General features: G+C 48.3%; 1 protein-coding gene and 1 long non-coding RNA gene across 2 annotated transcripts in view; one reads left to right on the top strand and one right to left on the bottom strand.

Moving 5' to 3' along the window:
* The window catches only part of LOC134577512 (uncharacterized), a 747,008-nt gene that overhangs the window by 113,402 nt on the left and 605,694 nt on the right, over positions 1-27,912 (bottom strand). The window lies entirely within an intron of this gene.
* LOC134577341 (DNA-directed RNA polymerases I, II, and III subunit RPABC5-like) lies at positions 99-13,334 on the top strand. The gene is made up of 3 exons (XM_063436046.1): positions 99-158; positions 3,977-4,091; positions 13,101-13,334. The coding sequence occupies exons 2-3, from the start codon at positions 3,997-3,999 to the stop codon at positions 13,207-13,209; spliced, it is 204 nt and encodes a 67-aa protein (XP_063292116.1). The 5' UTR covers positions 99-158; positions 3,977-3,996; the 3' UTR covers positions 13,210-13,334.

Here is a 27,912-nt window from a genome sequence, read left to right as displayed (position 1 = left end):
GGCCACACACACCTGCTTCCTCAGTTGGTGCATGCGTCATGTACAATGTCGCCCCCTGGTGTCCATATGCAGGTGCTACAAAAACAAGTCGCATTTCCTTGCCTCTAATACGCACAATCAGCTGGCTAAGATACCAGGAAGTTCGCTCTCTCCAGCTGGTAAGTAATACATGAGATCTGGATACATTTAACCAGATATACTATGTTATAACGTTCTAAGCCCATTCATTGTATCACTATGGTGGGGGTACATGAGATAGCAGCCCTGTGTTGGAGCTATAGGTGCAGGTTACATCTAATTTGGAATATATTTGACAGTGACACAGCTGGCAGGTGATCAATGTTCTCCTGTATAGAGAAGGTTTACTTCTTGATCAGATCTGTCACATATTCTGTAATTTCCTATTTTGTAACAGATATTTATAGGAGGAATTGTGACTGTATCAGTACAGGGTTTGTCCTCCTTTTAGTATTTTGTGGTTGTTGCTTTTACTGTGTTAAAAAAAAAAACTAAGAAAATATTCAGACCTTTATTGGGGAGGATTGATGTTTGTATTTTTCATTTTATGTCCACCCATTTATAAGTGGCCCCATGCTGTGATTTGGCGCTGGAGAAAGGAAAGATTTTAACCCCTTCCTCTCTCCAGAGCCCGGCGGGAGTGGGTCCCTGAGGGTGGGGGCATCCTCAGGGCACTATAGTGCCAGGAAAACGAGTGTTTTCCTGGCACTATAGTGGTCCTTTAAGAGTGATGGAGATATACTATGTAGGCTGACATTAATGTGGTCACAGAAAAGAAAATAGTGTATCACGTTTAACTGTAGTTAATTCTGTAGCTAAGTAACCGCTGGGTGCTTGCTCTTATGAGATTAATCCACTTACTTGGGAAATGCTTCCTTACTGGGACTCTCTGCAAGTCAAGGCTAACTAGGGTCCTGGAATGAGGCACCTGTGACAGGGAGGGGTGCAAAACCCAGGGGTTGGCCTAGACCCCCACAATTATAAACAAAGTCAGGAGGGCTGCACTCGCCTAAACATGCATATATTACAGGGTGCTACTGGGACCAAAATACAAAAAATATACAAACCAGTGCACTCGCTTATTAACTAAACAGAGATTTCAAATCCTAAATAGTACTATTTAAAAACACCTCACCTAGGTAACAAATAATGGGGGTTTGGTTACATTATATGATCATACATTGCATAAGCCTGCCAACTGCATCAAAGTACCCCATTCTTGGCAGGTCCTACTCTAGCAGCCTAATGCTTACTCCCAAGTAAGTGGATTAATCTCATAAGAGCAAGTATATATATATATATATATATATATATATATATATATATATATATATATATATATATATATATATATATATATATATATATATATATATATATACGCGCAGAGAGGGAATGTGGGGCCCAGGACTGCCAAAGCAGTCCGGGCCCCCCAGGAACGCCGGGCCTGTGACAACCGTCATGGTTGTCACCCCCTGATGGCGGCCCTGTACTGCACTACCGTAAAAATACATTTGGGATTCGTGTAGAGGGAGAGTAAGAATAAAAACAAGCCAGTAGGTTAATTGCCTTATACAGAAGCGTACACCAAACATTTTAGGCCACACAAACAGACTCTGCATGGGATTGGTCAGCCGATGCCCACTGATGGGAGACTGCTAACCCTAGGAGTCAGGAGTCCACCTTTCTGCATGTACGGATGCCACCAGCCCCATAGACCTGCGCACTCCTGCGCCATGTTGGCCGGCAAGTAACCGTGTCCATGAACCAGACCAGGTCCTCTTTATCTTCTCGGTGCTTGTCAGCGGCGCTGCGAAGTGTGACCCTTCCGACAGGGCTGTTTGCGGCGGTGTGGTGCTGCTTCACGTCCAGATTCCCGTAGAGACTCCTGGTAAGTCGAACAGCAAGGTGGGCTGGCCGGATCGGTGGGCTGCCCCTTCAGCCTCAATCTCCAGTGTTGCAGGTGAGTGCAACCTTCTAGTGGATATCACTTTGACAGCCTCTAGCAGGACTTCTTAGATGAGGTCCTGCAATGATTGCAGGAGCAATTTTCAGTGTCTACATGCTCTGCATTGAGATGCATTGACTGAATGCATATCTATGAGAAGATGCTGATTGGCGCAGTGTGAAGATTTGGCACATGGGCACTAGCCCCCAATACTTCCATGTGGGAAAGCATTAGATTGGCTGAGATCCTTTGGATCAAGCATGTAAAACTCGCGGCCCGCGGCCCACAAGCACCGTCTTTGCGGCCCAACGAGCCGCAAGTGCATGCTCAGTGTTATAGCAGAGTAGGCACCTGCTTTCCCCCTACTCTGCTAACATTTACCTGGCCGAGGAGGAGGACCACGAGGGAGCTCAGTGTACCTGCTCCTCACTGAAGTGAAGCCGGGCGCCGGAATATGACGTCATATTCTGGCACCCGGCATCACTAAACCGCGCGGGTTGCCTCCCACCGGCTCCATAAGGCAAGGAGCAATAATGAAAAGTCAGTGTGTGTGTGTGTCACCAAGTATGTGTGCGTCTATCAGCAAGTGTGTGTGTGTGTGTATCTGTGTCAGTGTGTGTGTCTGTCACCAAGTATGTGTGTGTCAGTGTCTGTCAGTGAGTGTCTGTCAGTAAGTATGTGTGTCTCTGTGTCAGTGTGTCTGTCACCAAGTGTGTGTGTGTCTGTGTCTGTGTGTGTGTGTCAGTGTGTCTGTGAGTGTGTGTGTCTGTGTCTGTCAGTGAGTGTGTGTGTGTGTGGCCCACATAAACTTAAACCTTGTTTATGTGGCCCGTGCCACACTTTGAGTTTGACATGCTTGCTCTGGATTGATCATCCCAGCCAGTGAAGGAAGGGTGACCACAGCTAAACCAGTGTGCCGGGGAATATAAGTACATTGCTACGGAATTTGCTGTCGCTATATAAATAATAAAATAATAATATAAGAATCCAACAAGCCACAACGTTGTTATATTATGTGAATGAAACTTGAGCCTGCGGATGCCGTTGTGGCAATACAGGCACTGTTGTAACTACCTGCATATCAAAAATAAAGAATAAAAAAAAAAAATAATAATAATATAAGGTTTGTAAATTGCTTTATTTTCTTACTTCTGGGGAGCCAAACATCTAAGTGTAGCAGTACTTGCCCTCTCCAGGGGCCGGCCAGGGTCCTCTCTTCTCGCCGCGCGCGGTCCTGCTCCTGCACGAGCCGCGCGCGGCTCATCCAACGACTAGATCAGTCAGGCGGGCAGTGACCGCCAGAAGCAGTCACGTGTCCCGCCTGACACTAAGAGCGCGCCGCGCATCTCGGGCGCGCTCTTAAAGGGACAGTGGGAGACAAAATTAGAATCAGTCTCCCATTGGCCCCTGTCATGCCACGTTCCCCATACACTCACGTTTTGGGGGCGTGGATATGACAGGGGCCAATCAAAGTGAACATTAGGGTATTTATACTCACCTGTTTCCTTTGCACCTTGCCCTATCGTGGTTTCTGTTCAGTTCCCTTTAGTGCTTGTATCGTTCAGTTGGTTTTTTGGTGCTTGACCTTGGCTTTGTTCCTGACTCCGCTTTCTCTTTATCCTTGCTTGTTTATCCGCCGGTTTGTCTTCCTGTGTACCAGTCCTTGGCTTGTTCTACTTTATGCTGTCTCTCCGTCCCCTTGACCTCGGCTTGTTCTGGACTCTGTCTTTTCTTGTTCTCGTCTAAGTCCGGCCATTCTAAGGTCCGGTAAGACGAATCCTGGTTTCTTGTCTCTTGACTATCTGGACTATTCCTGCGTGTTGGGGTATATTACCGTGACACTAAGCAGGCAGACTAACACTCCAAAATTAGGAATACATCATTGTATTTATAACACTGTAGAGTTCCTTTGATGTATAGAACTTCCTTCGTGTGAATTATGCCTACAAAATTTAATAATATGAACATCTCACTAACATTGTTATTTTTTTAAAATTATTTCTGTTTCAGTCCGTTATCGTTTATACATCATGATTATTCCAGTACGGTGCTTTACCTGTGGGAAGGTCGTAGGGAACAAGTGGGAAGCATATCTGGGTCTTCTGCAAGCTGAGTATACAGAAGGGTAAGTTCTGAATGGAGTATGGGCAGGGGGGGCCAGCATATAGCTGGTATGATCATGTCATGTCAATGTTCATTCTCTAAGACTCGTTGTTAATTGTTTGTTTAGCTAGTGTTACTACTCACTGATAATCTAGTAAATTTATGTTCATGGTTTATGACTTTCACCTATCTGATCCTTCCTATCTTTTTATCCCAAATGTTCTCTCCTTTTAGTTTTTCATCTCTAATTAATTACCTCAATAGCCCCATGTCTCCCCACCCATAATAGTGTGTTTTCTTTCTTTTTTTTTTTTTTCTAACCTCAGACCTTATATTTCAGACTGGGCCCCTTAAAACAGCATTAACACCCAGCACTCCCAAGCAACCAAGTCCTGCAGATCTTCTGAGCAGAGGTATCATCTCTGGAAGATTGCCCACCCCATGGTCAACAACTTACTTATAGATAGTGCACATCAGCTGGTTTCCTTAACACACCAATCGAGTCACTAAACCTCTCCTCACCTGAAATCCTCTAACACACTGCATCCTTACAATGGTTTAAACACTCATTAATATTTGTGTGTGTTTGTATATATGATTTATATAATACACATTTTCTCTAATGTTCTCCCTTCTATTTTTCACTTTAACACTAACTTTTCTGATCACTAAAATATCCCTATCCTTTCACTCACCTGTCCCTGGCAACACAAGCATCATTACTTCCACCTTACTCCCCTCCCCTCTCTATTCATCCCATGCACTCTACACATACCTTTCCAGCCTATCTCCACCAACTCCTCCCAAATCCTCTACATACATACCCTCCTACAAAACTTTCAAATCTTACTCCCACCTTCACTTCCTTTCTATCCTTCTGCTCCTAGCAGCTGGTGATGTTTCTCCAAACCCCGGTCCCCTCTCAACAAACACAGCACATACTAACCCAAGGACCCACACTAATCTCAGACCCATCTCATGTTCCTCTAGATCCTCCTTCAACACTGCCCTCTGGAACGCACACTCTGTTTGCAATATAACTAAATCCACTGCTGTCCATGACTTCTTTATCTCTCGTTCAATAGATTTACTAGCCTTAACAGAAACCTGGCTCTCCCCCTCTGACACTGCCACCCCTGCATCTTTGTCCTTCGGTGGTCTCCAACTTACCCACAACCCAAGAAACTCTGAATGTAAAGGTGGTGGTGTTGGGTTTCTCCTCTCCCCTCACTGCTCTTTTAAACCTCTTCCCACCCCCCCTTTCCTCTCTTTCCCGTCATTTGAAATACACTCAATTCGTCTTTTCAAACCCTTCTCTGCTAACATTGCTGTTATTTACCGTCCCCCTGGTTCCCCTCTTCTCTTCCTTGACCACTTTGCTGCCTGGCTACCCTACTTCCTCTCTTCTAACATTCCATCCCTAATTCTCGGGGACTTCAATATTCCTATAAACCCACCTTTGACCTCTGCAGCCACTAAACTACTTTCAATGACTACCTCCCTCGGGCTATCGCAGTGGGCAAATTCTCCCACCCATGTAGCTGGCAATACCCTTGACCTAATCTTCACTTATGCATGTACAGTAACTAATATCTGCAACACTCCATATCCACTCTCTGATCACCACCTCTTATCATTTGCTCTTGCGTACCCCCTCACCCAACAACCTCAGCCTAACCCCCCTCAACTCAGGAGGGACCTCAATTCTCTTGATCTCCAACAGTTGTCAGCTGACATTGATTCACAACTGCTGTCCATCCCTTCCCTCTCCTGTCCTTCACTGGCCATCTCCATATATAACTCTACTCTTACATCTGCCTTGAACACTGCAGCGGCACTCCAAACAAGCACCTCAAGGAGGACCCGCCCCCAACCATGGCATACTAAATCAACGCGCTACCTGCAAAGATGCTCCCGTTGTGCTGAACGCTCCTGGAGGAAGTCTCGTACCCAATCAGACTTTCTCCATTATAGATTCATATTGTGTTCATACAGTGCAGCCCTCGCCCTTGCCAAACAGTCCTATTTTTCCTCTCTCATTAGTTCATGTTCCTGCAACCCCAGGCGTCTCTTTGACACCTTTAATTCTCTTCTTCGCCCTGCTGTGGCCACCCCCAAAACTAACCTTACTTCTGATAACTTTGCATGTTACTTCACTGACAAGATTGAACAGCTAAGGAAAAAATTCTCCCCTCCTTGCCTTTCTGTTTCTCAATCACACATAGATCATGCCTTTCCTACCCTTCAGACCTTCTCCCCAGCTACTGACCAAGAGGTGGCTGCTCTTCTTTGCTCCTCTCGCCCCACCACTTGCCCGCTCGATCCTGTCCCATCTCACCTTATCAGATCTCTCTCCACTTGTCTCGTGCCTTCTCTAACACACATCTTCAACTGCTCACTCTCTTCTGGCATCGTCCCTGCTGACCTTAAACATGCCACTGTAGTACCTATACTAAAAAAAACATCCCTCGACCCATCCACCCTCTCTAACTACCGTCCCATATCCCTGCTCCCTTTTTCCTCAAAGCTTCTGGAAAGACTTGTCTTTACCCGTGTGTCTCATTTCCTCAATTCCAACTCTCTCCTTGACCCCCTTCAATCTGGCTTCCGCCCTCTCCACTCTACAGAGACTGCCCTTATCAAAGTCACTAACGACCTAATCGCAGCTAAATCCAAAGGCCACTACTCCATACTAATTCTTCTTGACCACTCAGTGGCCTTTGACACCGCTGATCATGCTCTCCTTTTTCAAACTCTTCAATCGCTTGGTCTCTGTGACTCTGTCCTCTCGTGGTTTTCCTCTTATCTCTCCCAACGCTCATTCAGTGTCTCCTTTTCTAATGATACCTCCTCCCCTCGCCCTGTCTCGGTTGGAGTCCCCCAAGGCTCCGTCCTTGGTCCCCTTCTATTTTCTCTTTATACTGCCTCTCTTGGCAAACTTATTACCTCTTTTGGATTCCACTACCACCTGTACGCTGATGACACCCAGCTATATCTCTCCTCCCCGGACCTCTCCCCTGTCGTCCTGCAACGTGTCACTGCTTGCCTTTCTTCCATCTCTGACTGGATGTCATCCCACTTTCTGAAACTCAATCTCTCAAAAACTGAGCTCCTTGTCTTTCCTCCTCCTAACACTGATCCTCCTCTTTCGCTCTCCCTTCAAGTTTGTGGTACCAACATCAGTCCATCCTTGGAAGCGCGCTGTCCTACTTGACTCTGGTCTCACCTTTGAGCCTCACATCCAGCATGTTGCCAAATCCTGTAGATTCCATCTTAAAAACATAGCCCGCATCCGCCCCTTTCTTGCACCAGATACTACCAAGGAGCTTGTCCATGCTCTAGTAATTTCCCACATGGATTACTGTAACCCTCTCCTGATTGGTCTTCCCAAAAGCCGTACTGCACCCCTACAGTCCGTAATGAACGCTGCTGCTAGACTGATTTTCCTCTCTAGTCGTTTCTCTCACACCTCACCCCTCTGCCAGTCCTTACATTGGCTTCCTGTATGCTATAGGAGTCAATTCAAGGTACTAACTCACACCTATAAAGCACTGAACAACTCTAGCCCCTCTTATATCTCTTCACAGATCCATAGGTATGTCCCTTCTCGGTCTCTCCGCTCTGCCCGTGACCACCTCCTGTCCGTTGTCCGCACTCGTACGGCCAACTCGCGCTTGCAGGACTTCTCGCGGGCGGCTCCCTTCCTATGGAATAGCCTGCCTACCGCCATCAGACTCTCCCCTAGTCTTGCATCTTTTAAGAAGTGCCTTAAAACCCATCTCTTTAGGAAAGCTTATGGCCTCCAAGACTAACCAATACCTCACATACCTGTCTCTTGCCCTCTCCTAAAGGGCAGTCCACCGTATTTGATTGCAAATTCCTGTCCTAATGTGTTTTACACCCCACCTCCTATAGAATGTAAGCTCAATCGAGCAGGGTCCTCTTCAACCTATTGTTCCTGTACGTTTATTTGTAATTGTCCTATTTATAGTTAAATCCCCTCTCAAAATATTGTAAAGCGCTACGGAATCTGTTGGCGCTATATAAATTGCAATAATAATAATAATAATATTAATTTTGACCCCAGTGGTTATGGTGTGAGTGGAAGAGCATACATGTAATAGGGGAGTTGCTTTTTGAGAAGAGGGAGCATAATTAAAGTACAGGATTATGCTGCAAAACCTTATTTTCTTTTGTTATGTGAAGGAAAGCACAGCCAGGATCTGAGGGTGGAATCTATTAAATATACTTGTTATGTTGGTGCCCAGGGTATGCCTGGAGCATAGGTGTGCGCAGCCCATTTTCATTAGGGTGTGCACCAAGAAATTCGTCTCCTATCGCATATTTTAATGTTATGTAATGTTAATATATTGAGCGGATGTGTGGTGTGGGTGATGTGTGTAGGTGTAGTGTGGCTGGAGGTGTTGTAGCTCTGTGTGAGGTGTGTGTTGTGGCTTTGTGAGTGCTGCGTGTGGGTAACTGAGTGGTGTGAGTAGCTGTGAGCAGTAAGTTTGGACTGCTGTTAGTGATGTGTGTGGCACTGTGTGATATGTGTGAAATACACATGGGAACTAGTGAGATTGGGGAGGGAGATTAAAGGTAGCTGCCCATCAGCCCTATATAGCTGATGGGAAGTTAGGTGCTGTAGTGAGTGGGTTAAAGGCACTTGTGTTGGATAGGGGCTGTAGCAAAGGATAGGGGCTGTAGTGAGTGGGTTAAAGGCAATAGTGATGGATAGGGGCAATAGTGTTGGCTAGAGGCTTTAGTGAGGGGTTAAAGGCAATAGTGTTGGATATGGGGCTTTAGTGAGGGGTTAAAGGCAGTGGTGAGGGATAGGGGCTGCAGTGATGGGGCAGTAGTGGGGTGCTAGGAGCAGTAGTGGGGGATAGAAACTGTAGTGATCGATAGGGGCAGTAGTGGGGCTAATAGCAGTAGTGGGGGGGGCGGAGCCTGCAAGCCTAACAAGCGGACGCCATCTCTAAGAGCTCCCACACTCTTGACTCAATCCACCCAAATATCTTTGCAACTAAAGCCCATCCGACCCTTATACCACTTCAGCTGGGTCCCCAGAACCGAACCGCATCGATAGATGCCTTTTTTTCACACTCCGAGGCACTCCAAACCGTGGCGAAAAACCACGGCCTACAGCACTCCCCTAAGCCTGGGACTGGAGGCCCTCCTCTGCGGCAACACCCTACACCCCCCGCTTGGATCAGAGCCACTAACCTCTTTCGCACAACCGGAACACCGGAAGACAATGGGGAGACGCTCCCAAAAACCCAATGCAGTGGCTGACGGCAGAGACATAGGGGACATGTTGAGACAGCCTGCACAGCCTAAGCAGACTCCTGCCGGAGACCAGAACGAGGAGAACCGGGCACAGGACGTACAGAGGGCTACAACACCCATTCAGGCAAGTCCACTCCATCCAACTGACATCCCAGATGGGACTGCTCCCACAACAAAACAGGACTTAAAACTCCTGCTGCACGACATTCAGCAAGTATGGACAGCCGACCTCAGAGCACTGAGAACTGACATACAGGCCATAAATGAAAGAGTACACACCTCTGAAAAGGACATACTGGCTGCCAAAACAGACATCTCAACCCTTAAAGAGACAGTACAACACATGCAAAACACCCAAGTCACACTGACATACCAAATCTCAGCCCTGGAGGACAAACAACGCAGGAACAACATAAAAATCCGTGGCATCCCTGCTGCAGTGACTGCAGAGGAACTCCCTCATTACACACGCAGATTACTGGCATCCATACTACCACACACAACCTCCAAAAAGATGGCTGTGGATGGAGTGTTTCGTGTTACAGGCACTCCTCAAACTCCAACTGGAGCGTCACGAGACGTCATTCTTCGCTGCCTAACCTCACAAGATAGGAACCAGGTCATGATGGCGCTGAAGAACAAAACTCCCTTGACCTTCGAAGACTCCACGCTAACATTCTATCAAGACCTTACCAAAAATACTCTAATCTGGCGGAAATCACTGAGCGCAGTTACCTCTCAACTAAGATCTGCAGCCATACCCTACCGCTGGGGGGCCCCAGGAACTCTTGTAGTAACCCGCAACGGAACTAACCACACACTCATGTCTGTAGAAGGAGCACCGGCCTTCCTCCAGGCATTGGGCCTAACAAGCAGCCATCAGGACCCACAGTCGACCACCCCGAGGGGGACATGGGACCCTGCTCAAGTCACCTCCTTCATCCCGAGAGCTGGAAGCTCACAGGCAAATGACACCTGAGGACGAATGAGGACTGGGTCAATACTAATGGCCACGGCACCTGAACAAACACGACTGGGCTGAAACTCAATATGAGTCGTTATACTTGTTTTAATTTATACTTGTCTTAATTTAAAGTTGCAACTGTATATTTTTTTTTTTTTTTCCTTGTTCTGTCTTTCCTGACTTCTCTTCTTGCTAGCTCTCTCTTACACACCTCAGACCACCGCTTTATTTGAGAGCTAGAACCCGCAGAGTCTGGAATCTTGGGGCACAATGACACACTACCCCCCCCCCCCCCCCGCCACCCCCCTCGGTTAGGGGTACACATAAAAAGGAGGACACATATCTCTACCCAGACGCCCTGGCAGAGCCCCATACGATACCCAGCCGCGCGCTCCAACATCTCAGCCACTAGGCAACTGCCACCCCATACACCGGGGACTCCTATAAAACATCACAGGCATACACAAGAGATGCCACTGCAACCCTCCATGCAGAACCTCAGTTGACTCTCCCTCACATCACAAGAGCATACCCGAGAGCCTAGCCCCTCGAGACACTCCACACACACAAAACTCCTCTCAGAAACGCACACATGGAAGATATTTTTTGTTATTATGCATGTAAAAGAATATGTGATAAAGCCTGTTTTAAATTGTTTGATATTACTCTTGTTTAAAAAAAAAAAAAGTGCAGCACATCATAACTATGCTAAGCGAAACACTGTCGACCTCTCTTTAAAACCATGTAAAATTGCTGAAACGTATACCTAACTCTGCACTCAAAAATAAAGAATTGAAAAAATAATAGCAGTAGTGGGAGATGGGGGCTGTAGTGCTGGATAGGGGCAGTTGTCAGAGGCTGTAGTGGAGTGATAGGGCAGTAGGGGTTATAGTGGGGCATGTGGCAGTAGTGGGGATTGTAATGTGGGGTTTGAGGCTTATGTGTTGGTTTCGGAGCAGTTGTGGAGATTAGAAGTTGAAGCGGGGGGGAGGGGCTACAGGCTAAAGTGGACGGATCTGGGGATGTAGGGACAGGTTAGGAGCTGCAGTGGGGTAGATAATGGGCTGAGAGGAAAGTTACAAAAAAAACAAAGCCAAAAGATTTCTAATTAAGCAAAAAAATATATATATATATATATTTCTTCCATAGACCAAGTTCTCCCAACTTCCCCACGGCATCAGGCACCAGCTTGGGACTGCGGCCAGCAACTTCTAAAGTAGGGAAACAGTGCCGGTCAGGGAGACTTTTTGATCTCCCTGCTGGCTTGTTCAACAGCCGGTGCTCCAACTGCATTAGGGTGTGCCTGGGCAGACCAAACTCGCCCCGTGCGCACGCCTTTGGCCTGGAATATCATTTTAAAGTGAACGAGTCATGACAAATATAGGTTTGCTGTTTTCTAACCATCTGGCTTGATGTGTTTATTCCCTTAATACTATTAAAAGCTCATATTTTAATTTATTTCCATTTTCTCTATCTCCTACTCTCTCTTGCTGTAATATCTTGATTTGTCTTTTATTTTATATATTTTCTTTGGTTAAAGGCCCGCCAGGTTAATATACATCTATTTTAACCAAAAAGTACTAATACGCAATCTGACATTCTTTATAAAAAATATGCATTTATTCTACTTCAAAAGCAAAACATAATATCCTTAACAGATGGTATTTCATAACGACGTTACAGAGAGTGAGAGATCTGTTTAAGTAGTCGCCTATGTATCATCAATTCAAGACACTTCAGGAGAGGAGAGCGAAGAGTAGGAGAAAAGAACATGGTCCTTTGTCCTCCGTTCTTTTTAGGCAAAATTACCTCATAACTTTTAATTTAGACTCTGGCCATATAAGGAAACTCCCCATATAAGGACCCTACCCCCCAATCTCCCTATACAGCACATTCCAGAGTCCCCATGGTACAGAATAGCAAACTACCATCTGTTCTTTTTAACCCATTAGACATCCATAATATGTATTCGAATAGGAACATATAGAATATGTAATATTCTACACCTGCATACTCCTGTTTTGCTTTGCTTTCAGTAACAGATTAAAAGTCCCCTGCACTTTGCTGGCTTTGGATAAAATAAAACGTGTCTGTTCTCTCACTCATTATTAGATTGAATGATTTTGACTGTTTCTCTCCATGCCACGGCTGCTGCTACTGCTCTCACACAGAGCCTGCCCCCATTCCCTACTTTTCCTTGCAGGCATTGATTTCCTTTGGCTGAAATCAAGCAGTAGAGATGCCCTGAGGAAAGTTTCCCTGATTAGAGACATACACAGCTCAGCTTTCTTATCTCTGTGCTGATCGGCACATACTAGCAGTCCTGTTAGCAACATGTGCACGTCTTTGATTCTCTATTATTTAAGATTAGGTTATATTTGTCATGTCTCTTAAGTTTAAAAGGACACTATAGTCAACCAGACCACTTCATAACAATGAAGTGGTCTGGGTGCAATGTCCCATTAATCCTGGAATGTGACACGTTTCTGTTTTTAAGAAGCAGAAGTAATCTACCTCTAGTGGATGTCGGTATGACAGCCACTAGAGGTGCTCCTGCTGCACTAAACGAGTAAAACGTGATCACATGATGCAGAATTCCCATATGAAAGCATTGATTTAATTCTGTTCAATGGAGAAGTCTGAATGTGCGCTCGACGCTCACCACGCATGCGCATAAAGTCCCGAAAATAATAAGCATTGGATTGACCTTATTAAACAATAAAAGTGAGTGGCGAGTAACCATACTCCTCTAAGGCTGTTTAAATTCTCTTATTTCAGGGATGCCTTGGATGCTCTTGGCCTCAAACGATATTGCTGCCGCCGAATGCTGCTGTCTCACGTGGATCTGATTGAGAAGCTGTTAAACTATGCGCCATTGGAAAAATAATGTGGATTTGGGGAACATCTGCAATGAGCCATCACCAGAAGTCCTATGAACACTAGTGATTTGACAACATGTGCAATAAAATCGAATCCATGACGACAATATGAAATGTAACCAGGAACGATTTCTGCCCCTCTTATCAATCCTATCATTTTTTTTAATTTTTTTTTTAAATTCAATTTGAAGAATTGCTGATAGCTTTAAATGTAATATATTATAAATTTATTGATCTCTGTACTTTTAATGTGTTAAAAGTAGCGTTTCGGATGATGCTGAATTAAAAGCCAAATTTTATTTATTTTATTTATTGTTTTTACCTTTTTAACAAGGTAACTTGGCAGAGTTCTAATAACGTAAAAATTATATATATATTTTTTCTAGGTTGCCTACTTTGTACGAATACATCATTTTATTTTATTTCAGATATATAAAACAGGATTAAGAGGTGTCACTGGCCTAAATCCAAGACTTTGTGCTGTGCTAAGCTAATTGCACTGTTAAAATAAATATATATCCTTAAATTATTTGTCATTCTATTTTTTTTATTTTTATTTTATTTTACATAAGGACGTTATTTTATATCTGAACAATGGCTGCCATTATTTAAGGTTTTTTTTTTGTGTGTGTGTGTGTGTGTGTGTGTGTGTGCGTGTTTTGTTTCAGGCCCAGATCTATATTCATGTCTTTGCCTTTAGCTCTCAATATAATGCATAGATAGAAAGTCTCATAGGATATATAGAAGTAGTTTAGCCTGTGTCCTCATACTCTGTCTAATATATATATGCCCCATTAACTGCCAGAGAACGACCAAACTCGTGTGGGAGACTTTTGTTAATTCCATTAAACCTTACTATAGCTATCCAATGCAGAATGTAAAAGCAAATAGACTAGTGAACCTTAGCTTTAGTCAGGGCCGGTGCAAAGAATTTTGGGTACATAGGCAAAGATGCATTTTTCCGCCCCCAAAAACATCTGCACCTGTGTGCCTCTTAACCTCCCTTTTGTGTTTCTTATCCCGTCTTTAAATATCTGACTCCATTGTATTTTATCTCCTATTTTTGCCTTTGTGTGTCTCCTATGTCTCCTCTTTGTATGACTCTTACATCCTCCCACATTTTGTGTGTCTTACTCCTCCCAGACCCTTTGTGTGACTCCTTTTCTCCCAGCCCTTTTGTGTCTTTTACTCTTCCCAGCTCCTTTGTGTGTGTCTCTTTCCTTCTCAAGCCCCGCTGTGTGTTTCTTTCACATCCAGCCCCTCTCCCCGTCCCTTAATGGTCCCCTCCCTTCTCTGACCCTTACTGTTCCTCTCCCCTCTCTCCTCCTTTCCCTGTCCCTTAGTGTTCCTCTCCCCTCTCCCCTCCCCCCTCTGTTCCCTGTCGCTTAGTGTTCCTTTCCCCCCTCCCTCCTTTTCCTGTACCTCAGGGTATTTCTCCCCTCCTCACCCACCCCCATAGTGGTCCCCTCCCCTTCCTGGTATGCCTCCTACCTTTCTTGTAGCGTGGCTGAGCGGAGCGAATCCCGGTACAGTGAGCTTTTCATGTCCTTCCTGCCAGGTACAGGAAACAGAAGATCCTGTACCACGGTACACTCCGCTTGGCCGCGCTACAGTCAGGGGTGTATAAACACTGACAGTTACACACACTCAATGACAAACACACAGACGTCTCTGACAGCCAGACTCACTTATCTGACACACTCATTCATTGACAGACACTCACACGCACACTGACAGACACACACACACAAACTCACAGACACACATACAGGAACACACACACACTGACAGACACACATACTCACATGCGCACGCACACACTGACATACACACACACTTACACACACACTGACACACACATACTCACATGCGCACACACACACTGACAGACACACACACACACACACAAACTCACAGACACACATACTGGAACACACACACACTGACAGACACACATACTCACATGCGCACACACACTGACATACACACACACACACACTGACACACACATACTCACATGCGCACACACACACTGACACACACTCACTCACACACAAACTCACAGACACACACATACTGACACACACACTGACAGACACACAAACTCACAGACACACATACACACTGACATACACACTCACACGCACACACACATACACACACACACACAGTAATTAATAAAGAATTAATAATAAATTAAATTTAAATTTCCCACCCAGCCTCCCTACCTGGAGTGCTGGCGTGGGTCTCTCATTGGTGGTCCAGTGAGGCTGCTGCGAACGTGCGGCTGAAGTTGATTAGGAGGCGGCGAGGGAGCTCTGATCTCTCTGACCGGCTCCCTCGCAGGCTGTTTTCTGATGCTGCGGGAGCCGGAATATGACATCATATTCCGGCTCCCGCGGCATCAGCAAAAGGTGCGCGAGGGAGCCGGTCAGAGAGATCAGAGAGCTCCCTCGCCGCCTCCTAATCAACTTCAGCCGCACGCCACGCAGCTCCGGGGATCCAGGAGGTGACCTTGCAGGAAGGAGCACTTCCCTCCTGCCGGTCACTGGAATTTTGCGCCCCCAGAGCCGGTGCGCCCTAAGGCGGCCGCCTGTGCCGCCTTATGGACGCGCCCGCCCTGGCTTTAGTATCTCATGCCAATTCTTACATCACAGCGATTTATGACCAGAGCTACTGAGGTGGTATTAGAGGCAACTGCATTAACAATCACTTTATAGCAAGTTGATGGAATCTTATCCAGTTACATTGCATGGGGAGCTGCATCTCTCCCATAGTGACTAATCTAAAAGGACACTCCAAACCTTATATTCATTACACTCTTCTGCAGTGGTTATGGTGTCCGAAATGTCCTAGCACCACCCGCAGCACAAGTAGTCAGTTTAGGAAGCCTCCACAAGCTCCTGCACTGAGCTAAGCCCAGCAGTCTAAGGAAGCACCCATTGATGGATGTCGCTCCGCTGACGCTCTCCACCAATACGTGAAAGACGTAGTTCAGCAGAGCTAACAAGGGCTCTTTGTCGGAGCTTCTAGCTCCCAGGTAGACAGTGACAGGCCCTCAGAGGACCCCAGGTAAATGGTCAAACTGTTCTTAAAGGGACACTAGTCACCAGAACAACTACAGCTTATTGCATTTGTTTTGGTGAGTAGAAACATTCCCTTCAGGCTTTTTGCTGTAAACACTGTCTATTCAGAGAAAATGCAGTGTTTACATTACAACCTAGTGATAACTCCTCTGGCCACTCCTCAGATGGTGCTAGAGGTGTTTCCTGGGGCAGTGCTGCACAGTAAGCAGCACTGCCATTCAGCGTCTCCTCCCTCTGCATGGAGACACTGAACTTTACTCATAGAGATGCATTGTTAAATACATCTGAGGAGATGCTGATTGGCCAGGGCTGTGTTTGACTTGTGCTGGCTCTGCCCCTGATCTCCCTCCTTGCAAGTCTCAGCCAATCCTTTTGGGAAAGCATTGAGACTGGCTCAGAACAACATTTCTGATGAGGTCAGCCAAGCAGGCAGATCAGGGGCAGAGCCAGCAGCTGCAGATTTGAACAAAAGTATTTCTTTTTTTACTATGTTTAGGGGGGGGGGGGGGTAGGTGGTTACGGCGCTGACCAAGATGGCCGCATAGAGAGTGTGCTCCGCTCCGCCTGACCCCGAAAGAGCATTTACAAGCGACACACATAAGCTAAATGGGTTTCAATAAACGCCGGATCAGCCCCAGACCCCCAGGAACCAACAGCAAGGCCCCCTGGACGGGTTCTTGCACCCGCAACCGGGCGCTAGCGGAGAGGGGGGAAGCCCCAACATGGCGCCGACAACCCCCTCGGGGACGGACGGCACAGCCCTCGCGAGAATCGAGGACAAACTAAAGAGCCTGACGGGCTCTATGGCCACTAAGGACGACCTGAAGGCCCTTACCTCCACTATTCAGGAGACCTTCCGAGCCGAAATAGCTGGGATCCGAGCGGAAGTCTCATCCCATGCGGACCGCATTGCCCGCACAGAGGAGGCCGCTGAGGCCCTCACAACACGTCAAACGTCCGCAGATACAGCAATAGCCCGGCAGGGTACAATGCTCCTCTCGATGAGGAGACACCTTGGAGACCTGGATAACAGAGGTCGGAGGTGTAATATACGTATTAGGGGAGTCCCTGAGACCGAAGGTACGGCGGAAAATGTTGTTGATATCCTTACCGAATTATTCCAGACCATCCTGCAGCCGACCTCCCCAGAACATATAGAATTCGAGAGAGCTCACAGGATTACAAGGCCCAGATCTGTGGAAGACGGACCGAGAGACCTCATATGCTGTCTCCACTCCTTCCCCATTAAAGACACCATTATGAGGAAGGCTAGGGAGAGGCCAACATGGCCATACAGAGGTACGCAAGTCACACTTTATAATGACCTCTCCCCGATCACCCTGGAGGCCCGCCGGGCCCTTCGCCCTGTGACTACTGCACTGAGGGAACGTGACATCACCTACAAATGGGGGTTCCCCTTCGCTCTCATGGCCAGGCACCGCAATGGATGGACCTCTATACGTTGGCCTGAAGATGTCCCTCGATTCATGGAAGACCTAGGCCTCCCCTCTCCTGCCGTGCCTAACTGGATCTTGGGCCCGTCGGCCCCCCCACCGAGACCGCAGAGACCACCCAGGCGAAGAGAGACTCGTTCCCCCTCCGCTCAGCCTACCAGACGGCGCAGAAATCCGACTTCCCCGGAAGAGTAAGACCTGCCCCACATACACTTGGCCCTAGACCCGAGCAGCATTCTGACATAGTTCCCGAATCCCACCTACGGCTGATGATTCCGGCCTACCCAGCTTGTTTGGGCCTCTCCGGGGCGGGATCCACTTACAGGTACGATGGGACATCTTTTTGGGGGGGGGGGGTTGTTAGGGTGACCATGGAGTGGGGACCTAGGCTTCAGGTATATCTCAACTCGACTGAGCTCTACCGGTACCACCCCACGTGGGTACCTTCCCACCATCTCACCCGGAGCGAAGCCTCTTCACTGGGACTGGGGCACGCTTGTTTGGGAGGGGGGATCTCGGGGAGGGATTTAGCTCAACCGTTACACCACATGGAATACGGACAGCACCCTGAGAGACCTGGCTTCCACACCGCCACGTAGATATGTTTTCACCTTATCTATATTCTAAAGCTTTTCTATACCCGCAAATGTTTTTGGGTGTGGGGTGGGGGGCATGGGGGGGGACATCATGCGTGTCCTTTGTTATGTCTCTCCCATCATCCGGTTACGAAATGTTGATAGATAGGGATGGTATAGCATGGTGACATGGGGGCGACACGGACTATGGACAGTTCCCTGAAAACCTTGTCCCCCATGCGGTCAGGTGGATGCACTCTCACCTTATCTATGCCCTCCATCAATTCGCATGTATAAACCTGCAAATGTTCTCGGGTGTGTGGTAAGGGGAGGGGGACGTAGAGGAGGATATTAAATGTTTCCTACTATTACTCCCCCCTCGCTCGGGTATCATATGTTGCTGGACGGGGGTGGGGTGACATGGTGGCATGGGTATGACATGGACTATGGATAGTTCCATGAAATCTCTGGCCTCCATGCTGCCACATGGATGTGCTTTCTTCTTGCCTACACTCTCCATCTAATCGCATATATATATTTGCAAAATGTTTTGCGGGGTGGGGGGATATTGTACACGCCTACTGCTATATTGTTCCCTCTGCTCGGATATCACAGGTTGACCGGTGAGGTTGTGGTGGCCCGGGGACATAGAGTGACGGATCCCCCCCCCCAACCCATACACGTTACTGGCCGTGGGGAAACCCAGTACCCAGCAGCGCACCCGGCAGACTCAGGGCTCCCCCCCCCCCCGCACGCCATGGATGACCTTAGCGACAGAGGGTACCTTACGGGCGTACACCGGTAACAAGCAGATGTTGGGGGTTTGGGGTGGGATCTGGGATCCACAACGGGGGTCCTCTATTACTTTGTTGAACCATGTTTAGTTTGTGTATAATGATTCGTTTACCTACACATACTGTTATTGCATTACTTTATTAAGAGCCTGTGACCCTGTACTGATGGGACTGGCACCCGCTTAACCATATGCTAACCCCATCGGACAGTGCGGACCCACCACGCTAGTTAGATAAAGTATTGGTGATTGCGTTACTTGAGTGGGATGTCACTAAGCCTCCCCCCCCCCCACCGTATTATAATATGAGACACATGACTACAACCTGGGAGGGGGCTCGGAGAGGTCCACGGGGGACGGAGATGGTAATTTTCACGGGCATTTAGCCCCTTTACTATGGCCCTGAGACGTCAGGGAACCTAGACATTCCCATTGAATACGCTCTGACATACTTAGCCCCACGCTAGCAGACAGGGTTGGGCGGGGCGGACGATTCCTTCACCTGATCGACCTACCCTCTTGGGCGGAGCCTGACCCGCGACTCCCACACCATACACTCGTGCTACGAGTTGAGCAGCTAGGCTGTGGTTTCCCTCCTTCCTGGGCGGGCACCGGAACGAGGTACCACTAGCACTGGTTGCAGCACGAGATTTACCACCCACATCTTCATCTATAGGATCACATTAGACATTAAACTCCCTTTCCTTACATTAGCCCTAGACGGGCGCCATCCTCCTGGAACCCGGACCCTGGTCTTAAATACTTGGCGCTACTCCCGTTTGCTATCCACCCCCCCCTTTTACTCTTTCCCTCTCTTCCCCCCCTTTCCCCCCCCCCGCCCCTATGTTGGCCTGTGTCAAGGCGGCACGCTCAGACGATACACCCCAGAGATCATGAACTACCGGGATACGGTGGTGACTCTGGCTCCTACTCGTACCACATCACGAAGATGGCCTACCGCGATACACCTACCAGGATCCTCACACAAAATTGTAGAGGACTTAACATACCCGAACGAAGGTTGCACCTCCTGAGGGAACTGAAGAAAAAACACATATCAGTAGCCATGATTCAGGAAACCCACTTCAAATCGGGCGCGGCACCCACACTCCAAAACAGACACTACCCAAATAACTTCTTCTCCAACCATCCGACGGCCCACAAAGCAGGGACGGCCATCATCCTGGCTGCTGACCTCGAATTCAAGGAACTCGAACGTGCTCAAGACTCCCAAGGACGATACCTCTTCCTTAAAGGGATCATCGCAGATAAGATATACACCTTTGCTAACATCTATGCCCCCAATCGGTGGCAAGCTCCCTTCCTTCGAAACACCATGCACCTACTGGAAGACTTTACGGATGGCATTCTAATCGTGGGGGGGGACTTCAATGTACCCCTAGACCCATTGCTGGACTCCTCATCGGGGCACAGCTGCATCCCACAGACCAACCTACGGTCTATCCGTAGATCTCTGGAGGAACTGAGGTTGGCCGACTGTTGGAGGACACTCCACCCGTCGGAGAAGGACTACACCTACTACTCCGTCCTCCACAATCGTTACTCGCGTATAGATTATCTTTTCATTGCACAAGAAGGTCTTACCCGCCTGCTTAGATCCGAGATAGACCCTGCCACCTGGTCGGATCATGGCTCGGTCCGGATGGAGTTGGAGTCCCCCTGTTCCGCCCATCATCATGGACATGGAGGCTCAACGAGGCACTTCTGCTAGACCCCGCCGCGAAAGAACAGATAAGGCAGGAGCTAGAACACTACTTCAGGGAGAACGATACCCCTGACGCTTCTCCAATATCCGTGTGGGAAGCCCACAAAAGCGTCATTCGTGGTGTACTTATCCGCATTGCATCGCATAAGCGAAAGGCAAATATGATTGAAATGGCCGACCTATACCAAAAGATATCCTCACTAGAAGGTCAACATAAACGCTCACAACTAAACGGCATCTACGGGGAATTGATGGAACATAGGAGGAGACTTAAGGACCTCATTACCAGAAAACACCTTTGTTCCCTACAACGTACGAAGGGGTTCTACTATGCCCATGCTAATAAAGGGGGGAAATACCTAGCAAGAATATTGAAAGGCCCCATGCCCCGCACGCAAATACGTAAGCTACGCTTAACTTCGAACGAAATATCCCCTTTCCCGCAAAAGATAGCCGACGAATTCCGGACATTTTATCAAAATCTCTACAACCTGCACCCTCCCCAACAGAGAGCACAAGACGAAAACCACGCTAGGCGCATAACGGACTACTTGTCCACTACGATCGCCAACACGATTGACCGAGACCCGGCGAACGCGCTCGACGCTCCGATCAGCGTGGAAGAGTTAGCGGCGGCCCTCAAAACATCCAAGCCAGGCAAGGCCCCGGGACCGGACGGCTTCTCATCTGGATATTACAAAGGTTTCTCCGGCCTCTTGCTGCCATGGCTGACGAAAGCGCTTAATGCGGTGGGCGAGGGTGGGAGTCTAGGTGCGGAATCCCTAGCGGCCTCCATCACAGTTATGCTCAAACCAGGAAAGGACCCACTACTATGCGGTAGCTACCGCCCCATCTCTCTTCTAAACGTTGACACCAAGTTGTTTACGAAGGTCATGGCAAGTAGACTGAACCATCTTTTACCGGACCTAGTCCATGTGGACCAGACGGGCTTCATTCCGGGGCGTGAGGCGAGGGATAGTACCCTACGCCTGTTCTCCATCCAACAACACGCCAGAATGACGAAAACACGACTATTACTTCTTTCAACGGATGCGGAGAAAGCATTTGATAGGGTTGATTGGAAGTACATGTTAACAACTTTGCAGCAGATGGGATGTGGGCAGAGGTTCCTCACCTGGATATCGGCACTATACAGTAAACCGCACGCGACTGTGAGAGTCAACGGGTCCACGACCGCAGACTTTGCGATCAGCAATGGCACCCGCCAGGGCTGCCCACTCTTGCCCCTTCTATTCGCAATGTCATTGGAACCGTTACTCCGGGCGATCCGCTCCAACCCGGACATCCACGGATACACATGGCAGACTACACACCACAAAGTAGCCGCATACGTGGATTACCTCTTGTTCTTTATACAAAACCCCAGGACGACACTCCCGTGTCTTCTCTCGGAATTCGATAAATTCGGCCATATCTCGGGCTTCAAGCTTAACCTCTCAAAATGCGAAGTCCTGAACATCACAATTCCTACGGAAGAATATGCTTCCCTAGGCTCGCAATTCCCCTTCAAATGGTGCCATGGCAAAATGAAGTACCTGGGAGTCTGGGTAACCACGGCCCCGGAGGACTCTTATCGATTCAACTTCGACCCCCTCCTTAAATCAGTTGTAATGGACCTGAACAGGTGGTCTCACCCTCACTTAACATGGCACGGCAGAGTAGCCGTGATCAAGATGAATGTCTTGCCGAGAATCCTCTACCTCATGCAGACTATCCCGCTGGCCATCTCAAGCACCTTCTTCTCCACCCTGAAAACGGCTATTATCAAGTTTGTGTGGCGCGGAGGACGCTCCAGGATCCGACATGACATCCTTTGCCGTCCAAGGAACCATGGAGGGCTTGCACTCCCAGACATCAAGAAATACCATCAAGCCACGATTATGCAACGGATTCTGGACTGGCACCTTAGCTCCACGAAGAAACAATGGGTCACGTTAGACAAAGGCCTAGTCGGACCCTCACTTGAGATGGAAGTTTGGGGGAAGCCAAAGGGACGGATGCTCAATGAGGATGAAGGAAGCCCGATACGACAAACATTACTGGGTTGGAGGTCGTTGAGGAGCCTGGACCATATCTCACCCTCCCCTAGCCCCATGATCCCACTTACGCACAACACGGCGGTCGCCGGAGGTATACCATCGGGGGCATGGCCCATCGCGAGTGACAGGGAATACAGCCCCATCTACCAGGTCCTTGAAAGGGGAAAATTACGAGACTTCACCTCTCTCCTAGGTACAAACCCCGGGACGCCACTCGCGGTACTCAGGTACCTACAATTGCAACACTACTACAACTCTATTCCGCGTAGGGACCTGCTACACCGGGATCTCACCTGGTTTGAGGGTGTCTGCGACCGAGGCGACCAACTGGACCATGCAATCTCGACATTAAACCGCCATTTGGTAATAGGAGACTCGACCCAGGCCGACACTTTCCGTCGCCAATGGGAAACCCAACTCGGAAAGACACTAACTCCAGCGCAATGGGACACAGCACTATTGTGGCAACAGAAGAGCTCCATGAGCTCATTTTATCAAGAGGTCAACTACAAACTGATTTCCTCCTGGTACAGGACTCCGACCGTGCTACACCGGATCTACCCATCGATCACCCCGCTATGCTGGAGATGCCAGGCACGCTTCTACACATCTGGTGGGGATGCAAGGACATCGTTCCATATTGGGCAATGATTAAGGATGCTGTTTCCGACATCCTGGGAGACATACCGGAATGGAACGCAGAACTAGCCCTGCTACACATCTCGACACAATCCATCCGGATGTACAAACGGTCCATACTACGCCACCTGCTCAACGCCGCCAAAGCTAACATACCGGCACATTGGAAACAACGCGACCCGCCCACTAAGAATGAGTGGATCCATAGGGTTGAAGATATATATGGGCGGAGGGCATGCATGCCTCTCTGACTGGCCGTGAAACAAAACATTGGGAAATGTGGCTCCCATGGCTCACGTACATTACTCGTTATAGACAATCAGACACCACTCCTGCGCCCTCTGGTGGAATGGCAATCGCTGTGGGCCCCATTTGAGGCAGCCCGACTCCCTCCTAATCATCCTCACCCTCCCCCCCTCCCTTCACTCACTCCTTACTCACCTTCTTTCATTTCCGCAGGTACTGGGCCGAGGGGTCCTGAGGCCAGGAGGACACAAATTAGACCTTAAGGGACATAAGAACATTCACACAGCCTACTACACCCTTAGGACACATATACTTTTAGCACTCGCGGGGCTCGGACATATACCCATACACTGGGAACCGCGAACTATAGTTAATACTATGCACTATCATAACTTACTCTGCGATATAGGACAACTCAGGCCTACAGCTCACGGTACTGAACCACTTAGACCAGTGCCACACTCAAACAGCGCTCATACGGATACTTACGCTACCCTCTGGTCATATGTACCAACACACGCTTACTACGCTGTCAATGAGGACAACAGGTCCCTTACACGTTGGGACGGCCGCGAACCGCAGGCTCTGCAGGGAGGGTCGGGGATAAGGACCGTAATCAATCCTGCCTACATTACGGAGACTGAGTTGCACACCCTGGGCGCAATTAACGCGAATCCCGACTCTAGCTACCCCTTCTCCCCTACCCCCCAGGGTTCGACCTAAGACCCTAACGCAGACCCGCGAGTTCACATTCGAAAGGGGACCGCGAGCCATCTGCTAGGCTAACTCTTAGACACCCCACTCTAACGCTTTTGCTCTGCCCTGTACCTTATGTATAGCCTACATGTGTTATTATCAAGTACTGAGAATGTCTTGCCTAATGACAATCTGTATCCGTTCGTAACATATAATTGTATTGTGTGATAACTCCGGCCTGCTCTAAACATGTCGTCCTATATGATACCATTATCTTGTAACCGTATACTTATCTTACTCACCACACATACACGGTATCCTCCCCTTACTCGGAGACCTGCGAGTCTCCCTGCTGATGCTAATGTTGAGATCTGCGCATCTCGATTTACTGTTTGCCCTATTAATGACAGAAACCTGCGAGTTTCGCTTGATTTACTATAATGCTTACCGTTTATAACCTGAACAACCTTAATAAAAAAAAGATTTACAAAAAAAAAATATATATATATGTTTAGGGGGGGCTAGATGGTGGTTTTAACACTATGGGGTCAGGAATACAGGCATGTGTTCCTGACCCTATAGTGTTCCTTTAACTGGTTTGCCTACTTACACACCATTCTTGGCACCATAACCACTACAATATGTTGTAGTGTATATCATGCTGAGAATTCCTTAACCCCTTCCCGACCGCGGACGTCTCAGGTACGTCCGTCAAGAAACCGTCGTTAAGGACCGCAGACGAACCGGATAAGTCCGCGGCTAATTTGAGTGCTAAAAGGGATCATGATCGCTTCCAGCCGCTCTGATGGTATTACAGCGATGCCTTGATGTTGAGGCATTGCGCAATACCTCTCCTTCCTGACGGTCTCCGGGTGATCGCTACCCCCGGAGCGGAGGTGTATGCCATCCTTGCATTAGAGTCTGAGGCATCTATGTCTGACTCTAACCCTGATTTTGACCCTGCCAGGTGCTCAGACACATAATAACTAGATCCAGTGTCTGCTGCTAGTGATGTATATAGTGATCAGTGGCGTACGTACCGCGGTCGCAGGGGTCGCAGCTGCGACCGGGCCCGGCACTCCAGGGGGCCCGGCCGCCCTGCGGACCCCCGCGACCGGGTAGCAGCTGCCACGCTTTGCGGCCCTGGCACGTGCGGCAAACCGCCGGGGCCGCATGTTAAGGGGTTCATCGGGTGGCCCATGATGTCAGGGCCACCCGATGGACATGGATTGTAAGGGGGCCCGGTCTGCGCTGGGCACTTCAAGAGCGCGACCGGGCCCCCTGTGATTACATCATCACGGCTGGGAGGAAGTGACCGCACGTCACTCCTCCCAGCATACTGAGAGCCCGCGCGGGAGGAAACCGAAAGGAGGAGGGAGTCAGAGTGGGAACTCTGACTCCCATCAGGCTGAGCCACCACTGGACCCCAGGGAAAGTCACACATGGTAGGAAACATTTTGTGTATTTGTGTCTCTGTATGTCTGTGTCTCTGTGTGTATGTGTGTCTGTGTCTCTGTATGTGTGTGTGTCTGTGTCTCTGTATGTGTGTATGTCTGTGTCTCTGTATGTGTGTATGTCTGTGTCTCTGTGTCTCTGTATGTGTGTATGTATGTGTGTGTCTGTGTCTCTGTATGTGTGTATGTGTCTGTCTCTGTATGTATGTGTGTCTGTGTCTCTGTGTGTGTGTATCCGTATGTATGTCTGTGTGTGTGTATCCGTATGTATGTCTTTGTATGTGTGTGTCTGTCTGTGTCTCTGTGTGTATGCATGTCTGTGTCTGTGTCTTTGTGTGTGTGTGTGTGTGTATCTGTACGTATGTCTGTGTATGTATGTTTGTGTCTCTGTATGTGTGTATGTGTGTGTCTCTGTATGTGTGTATCTGTATGTATGTCTGTGTGTGTCTGTGTCTCTGTATGTGTGTGTGTGTCTCTGTATGTATTCACCATTAGGGAACTTACCTCTGTTCCATCACCAGAGTGGGCATATAGAACTTATCCCCACTCTGTTTGTGCCCTTATGGATGCATTTAGCACCATAAATACTTAGTTTTTTCCCTCCCATATACAATACTAACTGAATACCACTGCAGCCCTTTGATTGACGCTGCAAGGGTTAAATCACTCGCTCGTCCCGCCCACTGTTCCATTACTACTACGGCTTCAGCCGAGCACCACGTCATATGACGCGATCAGTAATGGGGCAGGTCTAAAGGATGACAGACGGGCTGAGCACCAATGAATGGAAGCCCCATCCTTCCCACGTCCGTCTAGAACCGCGTCAGATGACGCGGCTAGCAAGGGGAGGGACTGCAAATGAGGCAGTCCAATCAATATTGAGGGGAGGGACCAGCACCTTGGACAGACCAATGGGCACCGAGGAAGTACGGTAGCCCACGAGGTACCCACAGCTGGTAACACTACCGGAACGATCACACAAAGAGGTATTTAAACCAGCATGGGGAATCTTATCAGTTCATTGCTCCTGACGACGGCGTGCTGACACGCCGAAACGCGCGTCGAGCTAGATTCTATTTAATTTAATTTGTTCACACTTTTGGTAGCACTCATGGATTCGATTATTTAAACTTTAATTTGTTTTCATTTTATCAGGACAGGCAGGGATCGGTCATAGTAGGCACTAGCTGCTCCTATACAGTGCCGAGGTACTTAGGGTTAGACCTCTTCTCTCAGCGTTCCTGCTTAGATTAATTTGGGATCTTGTGTGTCCCTCTCTAGGGGTCTCTCGTTGCTCTGTATTACAAGGGTTCTGTCTGGGGGAGCCATAGGGTACTCTGGTTTCAGTAGGCACTAGAGTTCTTCATATATAGTGCCGAGGTATTCAGTGTTAGTCCTCCTAATTTGGTAGTCCTGCTCAGGTCCACATTGGGACCTTGTATGTGTCCCCTGATAGAGGACTTTTCCTTTATTGCTCCTCCGTCCGCAGCAAGTTGTACCTACCACCCCAGATCCCTTTACAAGAGCTAAGGGGAGCCAGTCCACTGAGGATATAGTTAGGTACCTCCTGATTTCAAGGGGGACCTGTTACACTATTTGCCCTTTGACTGTTGGCATTACCCCTTACCCCTGTTTCACCTGTCCTATACCTCCCCCATTGTTTGTATTTTCCCCTTAGGATTATTAAAGGTAGGGACTCCCTATTTTTTCATTATAGCTCTCCACCTCAGGGACCTCCTCTGGTTCCTTCTTTTTCTTTCTATTTACTTACAACAAGGGTTATTCCCTTCCGGGAGAGTTATTACAGGGCATTGTGACACTGATCCACCGGTCTTTATCCTGACCTCTGTATAAGTGCCACCACCAATCTAGTTTTCTGTTTACAGGTGTTATGCACCATATCTAGCCCTGTCTTCATCCTACCCACGAGAGGACGTTATCTTAGGATTTGAGATAGTTCATTGATATCTATGGCTGGTTTT

The sequence above is a fragment of the Pelobates fuscus genome, chromosome 11 (assembly GCF_036172605.1).
Source record: "Pelobates fuscus isolate aPelFus1 chromosome 11, aPelFus1.pri, whole genome shotgun sequence".
Lineage (NCBI taxonomy): Eukaryota > Metazoa > Chordata > Amphibia > Anura > Pelobatidae > Pelobates > Pelobates fuscus.
The sequence above is the reverse complement of the archived record's forward strand: the minus strand, read 5'-3'. Positions and strand labels throughout refer to the sequence as shown.

What these genes read in the sequence shown, in the direction of transcription:
- LOC134577341 (XM_063436046.1), top strand. Translation starts at nt 3,997, where the DNA reads ATGATTATTCCAGTACGGTGCTTTACCTGTGGGAAGGTCGTAGGGAAC. An exon ending in CAAGCTGAGTATACAGAAGG is followed by an intron (nt 4,092 to 13,100) that starts GTAAGTTCTGAA and finishes CTCTTATTTCAG; the next exon opens with GGATGCCTTGGATGCTCTTG.